We start from the raw sequence: 18345 nt of genomic DNA, 5'->3' as shown, positions 1-18345 counted from the left end.
AGGGGCAAGTTCAGTGATGACCCATGACAGCTTCCCCAGGTCTACATTTCATACCCCAGAAAGGATACAAAATCCAACACCCAACCCTGCCCCAGGTTCAGATGAAAGGGTAAGTGTCCCCACTCACATCAGGGAGAGGTGGAAGGCTGAACTCCCAGATCTATTCTGTCCCCGAGCTTGTCCCTACTCACATTCTGGAAGCGGCGGTAGGGCACAAACTGCACTATGTCACGAGCAGCTGCCTCCCCAGAGCGTGTACGCAGGGGTCCACCATCAGCGTCCAGCTGCTCCATGGCCTCGAAGTCAGCACCACCCACACCCACGATGATCACTGACATGGGCAGGTAGGAGGCACGAACCACAGCCTCACGTGTGGCCTCCACATCTGTCACAGCACCATCGGTCAGCAGCAACAGCACGAAGTATTGCTAAGGGCAAGTCCGTTCATATACTGAGGCAGACCCTCTAAACATCCCAGCCACATATTCCCACACTGACAAGAAGTCTCCTGTTACATAGCCCTCAAGGGAGCCCCTGACCAAGTCCCCCCTCCCCACCCACTACCTCCCATGACCCTCACCGAGGCCGTCCTCTGATGTGCAGCCTGGGCTGCAAACCTAGCCACATGGTTGATGATGGGTGCAAAGTTGGTGGGGCCATAGAGCCGAACTTGGGGCAGGGCCTGGCGGTAAGCATCCACAATGCCCTGGATGCCTAGAGAAGAAAGGCAAAGAATACCATAAAATACTGGGCCTCTCAGGGTTCACCCAGTCCTGACATCACTCTATACTGGCCAAGGAGATTAGGAACCTGGGTGCATTTCATTCAATCACCCCTGTAACCCACAGTTCGTGTGTGTGTGTGTGTGTGTGTGTGTGTGTGTGTGTGTGTTTCTGCTGTATAACAAAGTGAATCAGTTATACCTATACATATGTTCCCATATCTCTTCCCTCTTGCATCTCCCTCCCTCCCACCCTCCCTATCCCACCCCTCTAGGAACCCACAGCTCTTAACCCTCTCCTACAGATGAGAAAATTAAGGCCAAAGAGAGGAAAGGCACATGCCCTAAATCACAGCTTGAATTAAAACCCAGATTAGGGGGAATCCCCTGAACAAATCTAGGAGTGCTGAGAGCATCAGATTATAACCCACTTAATAAAATAATGAATTATAACTCATTTAATAAAATAAGAATCCACAGAGATACTAAATAATGGGAGAGAAGGAAAAGTTCTTCCTTAATAAATGTAGAAGGAGGAATTATAGAATCATTTGACAATCAGAGATAATTGATTCAGGCAAGGATCATCAATGGATTCTAAAACTAGAGGGTAAAAATTGATGAGTGATTGGATATTTATACAGCCTCAAAGTATCCTCCCAAAGAATACTTATTAATTATTAATTAAAAGGAAAAGAAACAGACCCACACACCTATGGTCAATTACCTTTGATAAAGGAGGCAAGAATATATAATGGAGAAAAGACAGTCTCTTCAGTAAGTGCTGTTGGGAAAGCTGGACGGCCGCGTGCAAACCAATGAGGTTAGAACACTCTCTCACACCATACACAAAAATAAACTCAAAACAGCTTAAAGACTTAAATATAAGACATGACACCATAAAACTCCTAAAAGAGAACATAGGCAAAACATTCTCTGACATAAATTGTACCAATGTTTTCTTAGGTCAGTCTCCCAAGGAAATAGAAATAAAAGCAAAAATAAACAAATGGGACCTAATCAAACTTACAAGCTTCTGTACAGCAAAGGAAACTATAAACAAAACGAAAAGACAACCTACAGACTGCGAGAAAATATTTGGAAATGATGCGACCGACAAGGGATTAATCTCTAAAATATACAAACAGCATATACAACCCAATTGAACAGCATATGCAACCCAATCTAACAGCATATACAACCCAATCGAAAAATGGGCAAAAGACCTAAACAGACACTTCTTTAAAGAAGACATACAGGGACTTCCCTGGTGGCACAGTGGTTAAGAATCCGCCTACCAATGCAGGGGATACTGGTTCGAGCCCTGGTCCGGGAAGATCCCACATGCCGTGAAGCAACTAAGCCCATGCACCACAACTACTGAGCCTGTGCTCTAGAGCCCACGAGCCACAACTACTGAAGCCTGCACGCCTACAGCCCGTGCTCCACAACAAGAGAAGCCACCGCAATGAGAAACCCGCGCACCGCAACGAAGAGCAGCCCCTGCTTGCCACAACTAGAGAAAGCCCACATGCAGCAATGAAGACCCAATGCAGCCAACAATAAAAATAAATACATACATTTATTTAAAAAAAAAAAAAAAAGAAGACATACAGATGGCCGATAGGCACATGAAAAGATGCTCAACATTGCTAATTATTAGAGAAATGCATGGAATTCCCTGGTGGTCCAGTGGTTAGGACTCTGTGCTTCCACTGCAGGGGGCATGGGTTTGATCCCTGGTCGGGGAACTAAGATCCCGCATGCCACGCAGCACGGCCAAAAAATAAAAATAAATAAAAAAATTAAAAATGATTAAAAATTAGAATTTAAAAAAAGACGTGCTACACACACACATACATGCACATACAGTGGAATACTACTCAGCCATAAAAAGGAGTGAAATATTGCCATTTGCAGCAACATGGATGGACCTAGAGATTATCACACTAAGTCAGTCAGAAAGAGAAAGACAAATACCATATGATACCACTCATATGTGGAATCTAAAATATGATACAGGGACTTCCCTGGTGGCACAGTGGTTAAGACTCTGAGCTCCCAATGCAGGGGGCCTGGGTTCGATCCCTGGTCAGGGAACTAGATCCCACATGCATGCCGCAACTAAGAGTTTGCATGCCACAACTAAGGAGCCTGGTGGCCACAATTAAGGAGCCCGCGAGCTGCAACTAAGGAGCCCACCTGCCGCAACTAAGACCCAGGGCAACCAAATAAATAAATAAACAGTGAAATATTTTAAAATATGATACAAATGAACTTATGTACAAAACAGAAACAGACTCACAGACATAGAAAACAAATTTATGGTTAACAAAGGGGAAAGGGGATGGGGAGGGATCAATTAGGAGTTTGGGATTAGCAGATACAAATTACTATACATAAAATAGATAAACAACAAGGTCCTACTGTGTAACACAGGGAACTATATTCAATATCCTGTAATAAACCATAATGGAAAATATGAGAAAGATATATGTGTGTGTGTGTATATATAAACTGTATTTATACATATATATAAACTGAATCACTTTGCTGTACACCGGAAACTAACACAACATTGTAAATCAACTATACTTCATAAAAAGAATTTTTTTTAATTACATATAAAGGAAAAAACAGTACTTGTATAGTAGAGAAACCTGGTAGACTCTACCTTAACCAAGTGATCAAAGTTAATATGACTGGTAAGAGGATAAATCAACATCATGTGCCTCTTGAACACACAGCATGGCTTCTGTGGTATTCCCGCCAAAAATGCATAATTTGAATCTAATTATGAGGAAATATCAGGTAAACCCAAACTGAAGGACATTCTACAAATGATCTGGCCTTTAATCTTAAAAAATGTCAATATCATGAAAGACATGAAGAACTCTGGAAGACAACTGAATGAAATGTGTGATCCAAGATTTTCTTTTGCTATAAAAGAGAGGACAACTGGAAAATTTTGAATAAATTTCATAGATTGGGTAATAGTATTGTATTGATGTTAATTTCCTGATTTTGAGAATTGCACTGTGGTTATGTAAGAGAATGTCTTTGATTTTAGGGAACACTGAAGTATTCAGGGATAAAGGGCCATGAGGAGGATGATGAGTGCAAAGTTGATGGGGCCATGGAGGCAAACTTGGGGCAGGGATTATTCACCACAGTTCTCAAACATTTCTGGAAAAAAAATAGAGAGAGAGAGAGAGAAAGAGGAGGAAGAGAGAAAATCTGAGTGACAAAGAGAATGACACAGCAAATGTGGTAAAATGTCCATGTCTGAGGAATCTGGATGAAGGTAAACAACAGCCCCTGTGACCCAGGCCCTGACCCCTGATCCCCAGTGACCTGAATCCCTGTAACTATTCTTGCAACTTTTCTCTAAGTCTGAACCCATGTCAAAAATAAAAACCCAGGTCAGATCAGGTCAGGTCAAGTTTTCCACTTCAGCTTGTTGCTCTTGTGTGGGTGCTAGGGAAACACTGGGTTTGGCCCTCTCTAGACAAAAGAGTGTGGGGCAAAAAGTACCCTGAATAGAGCTGCAGGGAGGCACCAAGGCTTCCACTGATGCCCTGTGAGCTTCTAGGCAAAGATAATAATGATAATATAACAGCTATCATAGTTTAGAGAACACTTAGTATGTGCCAGGCTTACTGCTTCAAACTTTATATGCATCTTCTTAAATATTCAATATCCTATAATATTTAGTCTTACTATGAAGCCAAAGCACACAGAAGCTAAGCAACTGGCCCCAAGTCATATGATTAGCAAGTGGCAGGATGAAGATTTGACTCCAGAGGCCTAGCTCTAAAATCCACTTCTCTGGCCAATGGAGTCAGGTGTCTATCTCCCCACCCCCATTCTCCCTTGCCTCTCTAGATATGGACAGATATACCTTACACTGGAGGATCAGGGACTTACCTGCACAGTAGGGGTTATTAGGGTTGAAGTTCAAGGCAAATTCATGGGAGACCTGAGGGCAAGAAAAAAAATGAGGTTCTTTCCCCATGACCACTTTTGTGCTAAGAAAAAGGGCATTATGGTATGTACCAAGCAACATACAGGAGGTATTTAGTCCTGAGCATTTGTTATATACATGCCTGTAAGGATACATCCCTGCAACTCCTCATAAAGCTGGAATGCCAAGCAGCAAGTTTACCACATCCCCCAAAATCAGGACCCTGAAACTAAAAACAGGAGTAGGGGAGAGGAAGAAAACACTCACCTGCCAGTCAGGGGGTACCTGGGCCCCAAATCCAAATGCTGGGAACAGCTTGTCCCTGTGGGAAGACAGTGAATGGGGGAAGAAGCAGTGAGAGGACCATGAGCCCAGAGGCTAAAGCATCTGCAGGGAGTGGGGACGGGCAAGAGACAAAGTTACTTACGAATCATAGTCCTGAACCACGCTGCCCACACTCCACAGTGCTGTCAGGTACTCATTGACCCCTGTTGGGCTCAGGTAGTGCAGGGAATCAGGTGAGGAAGGGTCTCCATTGGAGCCCGTGAAGTCCACGCCCACCTGGGAGGAGGGGAGGAGGGGAGCTGAAGGCCACCTTGAGCCCCGGATCTGTTCTCTTGCCCCTGATGAAGCAACTTACAGTGAAGTTGATTTGACAGCCTCCCATCACATAGTCCAAGAATGAATATTCTGTTTCTACCTGTAGATGAAACCAGGGTCATAGCTGGAGTGAAGGGGTTGGGGTCATGGAGCTTAGAAGTCAGAGACTGGGTCACATGGGCTATTGTCTCACCTGACAAATCTTGACACAGATAGTTCCAGAGTTCTTGTAGCTTTTCTTTTTCTGCTGTTTCTCAAGGTGGATGCATTCAAACTCAGCCTGGTAAGGAAAGAAAAATTAGAGTAGGAAACTTCTAGAGCATTAGCCAGGATTGGAGCTGCCCTGCCCTCCCTCTCTTCCTGGAGCTTCAGCCCCTAGGCCCACCTCAATACCCCTGAGCCAGCACTCACTGGGACTGCTTGCAGCTGGGCCAAGCTGGTGTGGAAGGTACCAATGAGGTCATGTGAACCATCACTGTCATAATCTGAGCATCGCACCTAGGAGGGAAGGTGTGTGTGTGTATATAAAGACCAGGAGGCAGGTGGCAGGTGAGAATAAATCCCTCCCCAGGCTCTCTGCCCCTGCTCAGTCCACTCAGGAGGCAAGCTCCTCACCTGGATGGGTGTGCTGGGGTCTCCCCCACAGAAATGTTGAAGGGGAACAGAGAAGCGCTTCCAAGTAGGGTTCAGGTTGTTCTTGATGACCTGAAGGTGGAGGGCAAGGCCTCTAGTGAGCTCTGCGTTGGCATGTGGGGAGCTGCCATTCTTCCTACCCATATGCAGACTCTTTAGCCCTGTGCTCCAAACCCTGGTAATCACAAGCCCCAGGAGATTCTCTCCTACCCCATCATACCCAATCCCAGGGGTCTCACACCTCAGATCTGTATGCCAGGTGCCATTTCCCATCACCCTGATGGAAAAACTCCAAGAACGGATCCGATTTTCCCAGGAAGTCCTGTCAATATCACAGAGACCGCAGTTAAGACTCAGGCACCTGACAACCACTATGAAAGACCTTCCCACCCTTCCCCCTCCAACACACCATCCCTGTCCGCTTAATTCTTGAACCTCCAGGGCCTCGTTCCACACACACCTTCTTATCTAGGTTTCTGGCCTCCACCTCCATGGTCACTACACGACTATCCTTCAGCTCCTGAGCTGAGACCTAGGTAGGGGAAGAAGCAGGAGACTGTATCATCTCATGAATTCCTCATGGATATAAGTACACAACTACCCACAAACCCCAGCAGAGTTCCTCCTTACCGTGATGGTCCCTCGCCCAGCAGGTTTTCCAGGCTTCAGCATCAAGGGTAGAGTTAGTATCCGACTGGACACAACCTGGGGCAGAGCAGGGGTGGGTGGGGTACCAAGGTCTCAGACAAGGCTAGGTTCTGTTTGACCCCAACCTCCAAGTTCCAAGCAGTCTGGTTTATCTGACAGCGCTCTTACTTAACCTGTGTCTGAAGGATTCTAATCCCTGGCTCTGCATACCTGTCCTAGGGAACACTCAGCCCCTCCTAGGAAGTCATCATCCCCCAGCTCAGGTGTCTTGTTGTCTATGTCATAGATGCCAAATCGGAGCTTTTGGACTGTTTCAAAGTGGTACTCAAGCTGCAGAGTCTTGGAGAACTCAGGGCTCGAGCAGTTCCGTACTCGCTCAGTCCGGCCAAGCTGTGGGCAGAAGCCAATAAGCATCACAGTCATGCACCTTCCAACCCAAAACAGTCCTAGCCTCCCTCCACAACTTTATCCCCCATAGTCCTTCTCACCTCAGCCCATTTGCCCCCTCCCACATCCTGTAAAAGGACGCAGAGTGGGTCAGACTTGGAGCTGATATCCTTGTCAATGAGGTGGTCACATGAAATGGACAGCTGAACCAAGGTCACGCAGTGGGCCATCTGGGGGGAAAAAGACCTGAATCAAGCACCTTCCTCACCCTTCCCTGACTGTAGGTCCCAACTTGTAGTCAGCTGGCTTCAACCAGGCAGGGCTGAGCCTGTGTCTACCCCCATGACACCCAAGGGAGAGAAGGCCCTATAGCTTCCATACTCCTCCAATCCCCCTGGGTAAGCTCAATGGGATGGGAGATGGTGGTTACAACCAACCCTGGTCCAAGAATATGACGGGAAGATGCAGAAAAAGAGTACTGGCCTCCATCAACAACTTTGACCCCAAACTAGTCCTCAGCCCAAAATTGGTCCCAATTCTAACAATGCTCCCCAGACCCAGACTCTAACCCTCATCTTCTCACAGACCAATGAATCTCACTCTGATGCCTTTACTGGCCCCAGACCAGACCCTAATCCAAGTTCCAAGCCCAATATTGCCCCAAATACAACCATGATCCAGATTCTGCTCCCCAAAGTCTCTTCCTCCAATGATTTCCCACTAACCCTGGGGCCCTACATCTTGAGGCAGAGTTATGATCCCCACACTGATTCTCCTAGCCTATAATCAGCTGTTCAGGTCCAACTCCTCACTATTTGCACTACCTAGTCCAAGCCATCATCATCTCTCACCAGGCTTATTGCATTACCTTCTTTTAACAGGTCTCCCTTATCCTATGCCATCCTCACCTCTACTCCCTCACACCAACAGGCTACTCTCAATACAGCAACCAGGGTGATCCTGTTAAAACATAGGTCATGTCATACCTCAACCCAAACCCAATAATGATTTCCCATTGCTTAGAAAAAATCCAAACTCTGCATTGGCCTACAAGGTTTTGAAAGATCTAGATTTCTCTAACTTGATCTCCTAACACCTTCTTGCTCACTCCATTCTGGCAACACAGGTCTGCTTGTCATTCCTCAAATATGCTTGTTTCTACCTCAATGCCTAGAATTTTCTTCCCTCATATAACCCACACGGCTTGCTGTTCCCTCACATTCTCTCTAGGTCTCTATTCAAAATCATCTTCTCCAGTTTGAAGGAAAAGGTTCTCCTTTTCTGGACACTCTAAAATTTCAACCCTACTACCACTGATACATCACATACCCATTTCCTGTTTTTTCTCTTTAGCATTTATCACTGTCTAATATACTATATATATTTATGTAATTTGTCTTCCCCACTAGAATGTGAACTCCATGAGGGAAGGGGTATCTGTCTGTTCTATTCACTGCTCTGTCTCAAGCACCTAATAAATATTTGCTGCATGAAATCCAAAAGGCCATCTCCAGCCTCTGCTCCCAGCTTAGCCATCTCCAAACTGACTGGCAATCAAACAGCACCAAGCTTCTCCAATTCATCCATTCCCTTTGCTAGAAACACTATCTTCTTGCATGGATCACCATGACTCCCATATAAACCCCACCTCCTAAGTCACCATAACAGTTATCCTCAGACTCCTCACTAACCCTATGTCCCCCCGACCGATACGCCTGCAGACCATCTGTACCAAGAGTGCAGACGAGGTCAGATCTCTCACCCAGCTTCACTCAGTTCCAGGTTTCCCAGCACTATACCCCAGGACGCCTCCAGCCTCAGCCTCCCCTAAACTGACCCTCAGTCAATCCCTCTCCCAACCCAGCCCAGTTAGTGCTATTCCCATCTTAGTGCCTCATGGTCTCTGTCTTGAATGCTGTTATCAACCAAAATTGGAATGATTCTTAGAGTTCAACTTGCTTCACATACTGTCCCCTCCATAGCACCTCAGTCTCTACTTGAATGCATTTAATGATGGAAAACCCACCACTCTTATAATCCAATCATCAGAAAGTCCTGCTCCATAAAGTCCTACCCAAACTAACCCAAGTCTGTTGAATTCTCACTTCTACACATTATTCCTATTTCTTCCCGTCTAAAATTCGACAAGAAAGCCTTATTCCGTCTCCCTCTGAGAACCATCTGATACCTGGAAGCAGTGAACCGCAAGCTAAAATCTGGAGAAATAGCCCCAGTTCTTTTGAATATTGCCACTAGAATGTGGCTTTTAGACTTCTGACCAGCCTGATCACTGCTTTGGAGGTTCCCCAAGGACAGATCCAGAGCACAATGCATACTCCTGGGGGAACAGAACCACAACTTCCCCTGTCATAATCTGACTCCATGCTTCTCACCTCACACATTCTCTCAGGCAGTGTTTGCATAGTACAGAGACAAATAAAGAAGAATGATCATTTCACCATTGCTCAGAACAGTAAAAAACCTGAGACCACTTAAAGGTCTATCAATTAGGTGGTGACTAAGTAAATTACAGTACTTAGTCAATGGCATGCCAAGTAGCGGGTAAATAAACAATTAAGGCAGAAGTATATTGGTATCATATGAAAAAATAAAGTTGCAAAAAAATGGTAAGAAGAGTATAACCCCATTTTAAACTTCAATTGTATGTGTATATACAATAGATTTAAATACATATACAAAATAAATACACACAAAAAATGGAAGACGCACCAAATAAATGCAACTTTTAGGTACACCTCAGAGGAATGGAATAAAGGTGAGAATTTTACACACTCTTATACACTTCTGTATTGTTTCAATATTTTTTACTGTTTTGTATTTTTTAAAGGGACTCATTAGCTTTTTGCCCTAATCCACACCTCATGTCCTCATGACAATTCATTCTAACCCCAAAGCCTCTATACCTTCACGTCAACAACTTCTACCTAACTTCAGGCCCCATTGTTTCTTGCCTCCTCCCTGGTTTTTCATCCTTACCAATGCCTTACCTAGTCATCCTTGATGCCAGCTTCCAGAAAATCTCTACTCTAACTAGAAGCCCTGTATAGCTGCTCATGGCCCTTAGGTTCAAAGCCTAACTCCCTAGCATGGCCACCTTGTGGCACAACTCCAGAGGGCCCATCTATACAGAACTAAGTAATTGTCTAATACGATGACCCTGCATCTGTAATTCAACCTTCAAAGCCCTTCTTAAGACTGTTCTACCTCCTGTTGTTCCACCATCCACCCAACTAGTCATCCAAAGCTATTTCTCGTTTCTCAAACACACACACACAACACACGCTGATACCTCTGACTTTTCTGCCTAGCAAATGCCTTGTCATCCATGGTTATGCTGTGACATTATTCTTATATGAAGTCTTGCCCACCTTCCCCAGGCTGGATTTATCTCTCCTATGGATGACTGCAGTGGTTTCTTCACCAGTTTTTCTGTATGTGTGTGTGTGTGCACATGCACGTGCATGCGCACGGACACACACACACACACTCACAGCGTTTATTAGCCAAACAGAAACCAGCTCATGCCGCTTCTCTGCTTAAAACTCTGGAATGGCTTCCCAAAACACTCAAAATAAAATCCAAAGTTCTTACCATGGTCTACAAAGCCTTGCAAGACCTGACCCTCACCTAACTAATCATCTAGTCATGCAAGTACGTTCCAGCCAGGTTTCATTTCTGATCCACATACACTCAACATCAATCTCGTTCCCCATCTCAGGGGCTCTGCACTGTCTTCCCCCACATACACTCCAGAAAACAAATAAGCTGTATTAGAGTAGGAACTATGTCTGGTTCGCCTATCTCTACATGTACAATACCTACAACAGTACCTATCCTATAGTAGGTACTCAGTAAATATTTAGTGACGTAACGGTGAAACCACATCAGAATTTTTACTTTTGTCTGTCTACCCTCATAATCTTGGCTCCTTGGAACTAGGGCTAGGTATTATTTCTGTATCCCTAATACTAGTGCTTAGTTGGTACTCATAACCATTTACTGAATAAATGGTAAATGTGCTTCTGCTCAACTCAAACCTTCATGCCTTTTCCATTTGAACTAATGTCCAGCAGTAATGCAGAAGTTGTACTCTTCTACAACTAAGCTTTAAAATTTAAATGCAGGACTCCTAGAATTCAATGCTAAATGATAGTCAATTAAAAAATGGGCAAAAAATTGATCTGATACTTCATAAAGGAAAACATATGAATTGGAAATAATCAAAGGAAGTGATCAATAGCACTAGTTATCAAGGAAATACAAATTAAAACCACAATGAGATACTACTACATACCCATCACAATGGCTAAAAGTAAAAAACTGACACCACCAAATGTTGGCAAGGATGTGGAATTCTCATACGTTGTTAGTGAAGGCACTAAGTGTACCATTTTGACGGTCTGGCAGCTTATTAGAAAACCAAACGTATACCTAGCCCGAGAGCAATTACACTCTAGATTTTTATCCAAAATAAATAAAAACATTATGTTCACAAAAAGATTTGTACATGAATGTTCATGGCAGCTTTATTCATAATAGCCAAAAATCTGAAACAGCCCAGTTGTCCATCAATATGAGAATGCATAAACAAACCATAATATGTTTGTATATGTAATAGAAAACTACTCAGCAAAAGAAGAAACAAACTATTAATATCTGCAACATGGATGAACCTGAAGCATAAAATGCATAGTTACACTTTATAAAGTTTTATGACAGGCAAAACTAATCTATGGTGAAAAAATTCAGAATAGTGGTTGTTCTTCCCCTGTTCCCCAGGGGAGGGGGAGGTATTAACTGCGAAGAGGCAGAACTCTAGGGAGAATGTGAAAGTCCTTTACCTAGGTAGGAATGTGAGTCACAGGTGAATTTGTCATTTTCATCCAATGGTACACTTAAGGTATATACATCCTACTGCATGTAAATTTTATCAACCCCTTCCCCAAACCCATAAACAAACATTCAGCTCAGGATAAGGCATACTGAAATGTTTATGGGTGAAGTGTGCTGATGCTCACAACTTCTTTGAAATGCACCGGAAATTAAAATGGTTTGCTGAATGGATAGATGTGGTAAAACAAATATAGGAAAATATAAACTGTAGAATCTAAATGGTGGATATATGGGAATTCACTGTATCATTTTTTCAACTTTTCTGTATGTTGAAAGTTTTCATAATAAAATGTTGGGGAAAAATTTAAATGGAGGACTACAGGTTTATCCCTGATAAAGACTTGGTTGTGGGCCTTCCCTGGTGGTCCAGTGGTCAAGACTCCGAGCTTCCACTGCAGGGGGCACGGGTTTGATCCCTGATCCCACATACCGTGCAGCACGGCCAAAAAAAAAAAAAAAGTTGTGAACTATGAGAGCATTAGCAGTAATTAACTGTGGTGGTAAGATTACAGGCAACAACTGGAGCTGCTACCCTTCCCCTCACTCCATAACTTCTGAAATATCCCAGAAAGAGATGCTTTTGGTGGGAGCCAAATACATGCAGAGGGTCAGGAGCTTCCTCCTGTGCTAGGCCTCTATGTCTGATAGACTATTCTTTTCTAGTCTGTTACCATTTCTACCACTTTCTCCACAGCTGGTCCTATTCTATCTTTTTTCAGTTTCTTCTCTGCCCAGACTAAAACCCCAACCAGAATGCTGTGGGCCCACATATGCCTCAGAAGCACATGGGGCTAGATTTCATTCTGAGAGGTCAGAGCTTCCTGGATAACTACAGTTTTGTTTTTTCACAAATCTGACTTTTATTTTCTCATTGGAATTAGTGACTCTTATAAGCAAATCTTTATAATGTGCAGTTTTCTATCCTTTGAGTCATATTCCCTTTAAATCATCTAATGCATGGGATTATTAATATCTCCTAAATCCTATTTATCTCCTTTAAAATTTACCTCCAAACCTACCTGTTTGGAAATCTTCTGTAATTAAAACTAGTTCATGTCACTCTTCTGTCCCCTATCCCTTTAACAGCTACATACTTTACACCAGCCTCATTTACCTTTCATCTAGTGTCATTAATCTCATGGGATTTTCAGCATCCTTTATAGGACTGGAGCTTTACAAAAGTTTATTAAATATTACATTTAAGTGACTCAATAAAAGGAGTCTCAGAAATTTTTTTCATTTATTTTTGTAAGAGAGATCTGGCTAATACTCGCCAGGTCTTTGTGCACTCTCTTCTGAATCAGCGTATCTTGCCTGGATGTCTGTAATAGTCTCCTTCTGGTCTCCCCATTTCCACTCTCAGTCCCTTCTGATCTCTTTTCTGTGTTGAAGTCAGAGATCTTCCCTGACTCCAAAACAACAAAACCCAGCTTCTCATAAACCTATCAAAATGTACCTTACTTGCTTATTATCTATTTCCCCTACCAGATTATATAAATTCAATAGGGGATGGACCAGATCTGTCTTATTTCCATTCCAGTGACTCATACATAGCAGGTGCTTTATAAATAACTGCTGAATTAATGCTAAAAGAAAGGAGTGATAATCCAAGGATTCTCAGAAATAACCCAAATCTAGCCCTGGCCTGCTGCGGAAGCCATCAAGGGAGAAGTGAGCTTTCCAGGAACATTCAATACAAAAGACTAGCTTGTTATCTCTGTTTGCACCCACAATCCACACCTTTCCATTTGGGAAACTGCAAATGGAAACAACTGAGTATTCAGCACCAACCTTTCCTGCTTTTGCTTTCTACCACTTGGAGTCTCATTCCCTTCACTAGCCCTTGTAAACCGCTTTCCTCTGCTTACCCCCATCGCCAGCCAACCTTAGTGCTTCCCAAGCCTCGTACCCTGGCAGGGCACTTTCTCCAGTATTCCTTAAAGAAGCTATACACACTCTCATTTTTATAACTTAAAATTCACAAAATGTCAGAAATTAAAAGGAACTGAGTGATCATCTTATCCAAGTTCCTCAATTCAAGGCACAGAGGGAAGAAGTGATTTGGCTAAGGAGACATACATCGTTAAGTAAAATGAGGACCAGAACTCTTATTCTGACTCCCACCTAGTCTTAAGACTTTGGACTGTAGTTAACACCCTTCTCTACTGAAAGAACCTCCCTTCTTATATTTAATAGCAATCTGATATAGTGGGCAAGAGTATGAGTTCTGCAGTGAAGTAACCAGGCTCCAAGTACTGGCTTTACTCCTTTCTAGCCACGAGATACTATTACACACCCACCAGAATGATGTCCTATCTCTGTAATTTGGGCAAAATTTTTACTCAGGTGTAAAGTAGGGGATATTATCTATTTCTAAGGATTGACATAAATAATGTATGCAAGATGCTTAGTACAGAGTCTGATACTATTATTACCAGTAAGTGTTAGCTATTATTATCCTTCAAGCCTAGCTCTCATATGCTCCCCTTTTCATGATCTTTCCAGCACTCAACAACTTCTCATTCTGGACTGCTATACTCAAGCCACACCACAATTGTACCCTGTCAATGTTTCCAGCTCCTGTCAATGAAATAACAAGCTTCTTTAGAAAAGACGCTGCTTCAGTATCTCCTATGTCACACAGCACAGACCTGAGCACATAATGGGAATTCAAAACACCCGAGGGAGGCTTGCAGCAGAGTGCCGGACCAGGCTTGTACAGTTTGCAAGAGAGAATTGTAAAGGAATTTCGTAAGCAGGTGGCCTTGTTAAGTTTTAAACCACAGAAATTGGGCAAATGCTAAAAATCAGGGCTTCCCTTCGCCCAGCTAGCCAGTTTACTAGCACACGACTGTTGATAGGGAATCTCACTCTCTGCCAATAGGCAGTAACTCACCCTTCATTTTCTTTGGCTTCCCCTCTCCTGCCTCGGGAGATTCTATCTTGGCTCTTCATAAATCCAAGAACAGATCTTTCCTCCTGGATCTAGTTGGATCCAATTCAGTGCCAACTGAGCTGAAACTCTTCAGTCCTTCATGCTCAGGAGTTTCACTGCCTTCCTCCATTCCCAAAAGCCTAACAAGGCAAGGCACCAGAATTCAACCCCATTTCCAGGCTGTGAGGAGGAACAGAGCACCCATCTGTACGGCAGGATCACTCATTCACAAACCAAAGCCACGCTCTCACTCCTGTTGCCTACCTTGGCACACTGGAGCAGCTGAGATGCTGAATCAAATCTTGAAAACCCATCAGGAAATTCTCCATAAGCTCCCAATGGGGAGAACACCACCCAATGGAGTACTCTTTTCTCATAAGATTGAAAAAGACAAACTACGCCCATCACCACCACTCTTCTTTTCCCTCTCTGCCTCAAGGGACATGATGAAGGTAGGCGAAGTATTTCTACCCCTGCCTCTCCCTCTGTAACTCAGGAATTCCCCAAATTTAAATCAGCAGCCTCAAGGACAGTCCTCTTAGGTCACGAACTGAATCAAATATGCAAATCCTTACTACAAAATTACACATTCTTTATTCATACATCTGACTAAGAGCTACTAAAATTGTGTTTATAAGCGAAAATCTTAAGCAATAATTTGATTTAGATCCATATAATACTACGAAGTCTGGCTGCCATGCAGCATTTGGCAATATTAGAAAGCTTAAAATGTGCACGTTCACACAAAAAGTGAAAAGTGGGAAAATAACGGTATAGTAAATGGTCACAGGGTTTCCCATCCTGCTGTATTCTACAATGGTCAAAAAAGTTTGGAAGCCACTGATCCAACTCCAACGTCCCAAAAAGACTTATCCAAAAATGGACAAATCCAACCTGTGTCCAACTCTCCAAAGGGAAGCTAGCTTGAGGGGAGAATCAGATATGGGAAAGGAAGCAAACCAAGAAGGAACACATGGCCTTCCACCAAGATAGAACTGTATCTGAGTGGACATTTTTCCCCTCATGACTTTGAATGTGCTTAAACAAAGCCACCACCTTCTTACTTCAAAATAAGCATTTGGAGCATCGGCACAAGGCTGGAGCCCCTTCCCCAGCCAGCTCGGGACCCATGACAGAAAAGTGCTGCCACTGGCCTCCCATATCTCCCCCGCAAAAGTCAGGGAGAGGAAGGAAACAACTGAGGAAAGGAGGGGCTCTGCCTCTGGAGTCATGCAGACAGATGATGATTGAATAATCTCTGTTCACCCCTTATCAATGAGACTTTGGGCAAGTTATTTTGCTTCTCTTTGCCTGGATTTCTCCATCTGTAAAGTGGGGATAATAATAATGCCAACTTTAGAGGGTTATTTTGAGAATTAAATGGGGCTAACCATGGAAAGTGCCCCCTGCCTGACCCAGTATAAGTGCCGTACATGTGTTAGCTGCTCCTCTCTTCAGTGCTCATAAACGGATCCTTTTACTGTATGGTATCATCATCTACTTGTTGGCTGACAAGACACCCAGCAGGAATGCCTCGGTCTACCTGCTCCAGAGGACCTAAATGGCAGGAAAGGAACAGCCTCCAAAAAGGGAAATGAAGACCCTTCCCTCTTTTCTCTCCTAATGAAATTCTCAAGCTTAAGTGTGGAACTGCTATCACGAGCAGTAGCCAGACCAAAACTTTTAGTTCCATTGGCCTCTCTTTTAAGGTTCAAATTAACTACAGATTTCCAGAAAGAAATGAAATAGCTGGGTTCACAGAATCACAGAAATTTAAAACTGAATATAATGAGATTATCTAATTTAACCCCATTTTGTTAATTAATCCCATTATTACAACTGAAGACAGAGAAAGGAAATAACTAGCCCTGAGACACACAGTAACTTGGATGAACCACAACTCGCTTCCCTAAGGATGTGATTTCCATCCATTTTACCAACAGCTCACACCTTGTAATCCAGTTCAATCTGAAGTCCACTTGGCCACTAAAAGAGCAGTGAGGCTCATGTGGCCTCTTCCCCTGATCTACACTAATCTTGCACACAGATCAAAAATAATTCTGCACCCACCACACATTCTCCCTACTTGTCTGCCAAGGCAAAGGAATCAAAGGAATAAACTTCAAATAACAAGCACAAATACAGCAAATAAAGTAGAAAATGTGACTATACCAAAATTTTCAAAGAACACCTACTGGGCAGCCACCTTTGCCCTCATCCTGCCCTGGTGGAATCTATATATTTAATCTATGTTCTTTAAATGAGACACCTGCCTCTCTATTGCCTGCAGAGTGTCTAAGACAACAGTACTGGACCACCTTCCTTACCATCTCCAGGGCAAGGGCATCAACAAGAACTTGTGCATCTCCAGTGTGCAGTGTGACCAATGGCACAAAAGGTGTTGAGTTAATGAACAAAAGCAGCAGACCAGAGCCCCTGGAAAAGAAACCAACCTACTGCTGATAATGCAAGCCCCCTCACTGGAATAAATTTACTTGGGATACCTGGGAGATCTTAAGATGGGCTGATCTTCAGAATTCATTGTTAGGGAAGTTGAGAAATTAAAGACAGAGGATTTCAAAAATAAAGACACTACGTTACAGACACACAATGATTTGCCCACTTGCCACTGTGGATGGGGTACAGGGTGGAGGGGAGAGATTCTAGTTCTGTGGCTGCTTCTAGTGCAGGATTAGTAATTTTACAATATAAAACTGTCACCTAGTTAACCTCCAGTGTTGCCCATAAGAAAGGTAACTGAGGCAAGCTCTCAAAAACAAAACAAAACCAACCTGCAAACACAACAGAAGGGGTAAAGGTTAGGAGGAATGCAACAAAATTTGAATACCCAAAAGTGAAGAAACAGCTGAAAGAGGCAGCAGAACTAGGAGAGAAATGGCAGGGAATAACTTTTCTAATATTCTAAATCTGTGCTGTCCAAAAGAGTAGCCCCTAACCACATGCAGCTACTGAGCACTTGAAATAATGCTTAGTTCGAATCACAATGTGCTGTAAAATATACACTGAATTTTGAAAACTTAGTACAAAAAAAAAATGTAAAATAGCTCAATAATCTTATATTGAGTATAAGCTGAAACTGTAACATTTAAGATCTACTGGGTTAAATTAAATATATATATATTTTAATTTTTATTGGAGTGTAGTTGCTTTACAATGTTGTATTAAGTGTATTCTTAAATTTCATTTGTTCCTTTTAACCTTTTATAAATGTGGCTACTAGAAAATTTTAAATGACGTCAAGTGATTCTTATTTCTATTGGATAGTGCTGCCTAACAAGATCTCCAAAGATCAGACCTGGGAGAGGAAATCTGCTGCTGCATTGTGAATCTACAGTTGTGCTGTTCAATACAGTAGCCACTAGCCACACATAGCTATTCAAATTTAATTACCATATTAGTGCACATGAGAACATTTCCATTGGAGAAAATTCTATTGGACAGTGTTGGCCTAGAAGAACAAGAACCAAAAGGTGGACATTTCATACAGAAAAGCTAAAACTCTGTTATCAAATTGATCTAAAA

The 18345-nt window shown here is 43.0% G+C and overlaps 1 protein-coding gene across 11 annotated transcripts in view; it reads right to left on the bottom strand.

The window, feature by feature from the left end:
* LOC133102872 (copine-1) overlaps nucleotides 1-18345 on the bottom strand; it is a 37822-nt gene that overhangs the window by 1688 nt on the left and 17789 nt on the right. For 9 of the 11 annotated variants that reach the window (XM_061207979.1, XM_061207978.1, XM_061207982.1 and 6 more), the window contains 14 exons: nucleotides 7055-7183; nucleotides 6777-6956; nucleotides 6549-6623; nucleotides 6328-6450; nucleotides 6160-6240; nucleotides 5901-5990; nucleotides 5697-5783; nucleotides 5479-5565; nucleotides 5326-5385; nucleotides 5113-5246; nucleotides 4953-5007; nucleotides 4649-4700; nucleotides 581-714; nucleotides 192-428 (listed from right to left, as the gene is read on the bottom strand). In XM_061207979.1, the coding sequence (XP_061063962.1) occupies nucleotides 192-428; nucleotides 581-714; nucleotides 4649-4700; nucleotides 4953-5007; nucleotides 5113-5246; nucleotides 5326-5385; nucleotides 5479-5565; nucleotides 5697-5783; nucleotides 5901-5990; nucleotides 6160-6240; nucleotides 6328-6450; nucleotides 6549-6623; nucleotides 6777-6956; nucleotides 7055-7183 (1524 nt within the window). Of the gene's footprint in view, nucleotides 1-191; nucleotides 429-580; nucleotides 715-4648; nucleotides 4701-4952; nucleotides 5008-5112; nucleotides 5247-5325; nucleotides 5386-5478; nucleotides 5566-5696; nucleotides 5784-5900; nucleotides 5991-6159; nucleotides 6241-6327; nucleotides 6451-6548; nucleotides 6624-6776; nucleotides 6957-7054; nucleotides 7184-18345 lie in introns of those variants that run through there. The other 2 variants (XM_061207980.1, XM_061207972.1) reach the window with 2 other exon arrangements.

Source organism: Eubalaena glacialis, chromosome 13 (genome assembly GCF_028564815.1).
Source record: "Eubalaena glacialis isolate mEubGla1 chromosome 13, mEubGla1.1.hap2.+ XY, whole genome shotgun sequence".
Lineage (NCBI taxonomy): Eukaryota > Metazoa > Chordata > Mammalia > Artiodactyla > Balaenidae > Eubalaena > Eubalaena glacialis.
Note: the sequence above shows the minus strand (reverse complement) of the source record. Positions and strands in the feature narration are given on the sequence as shown.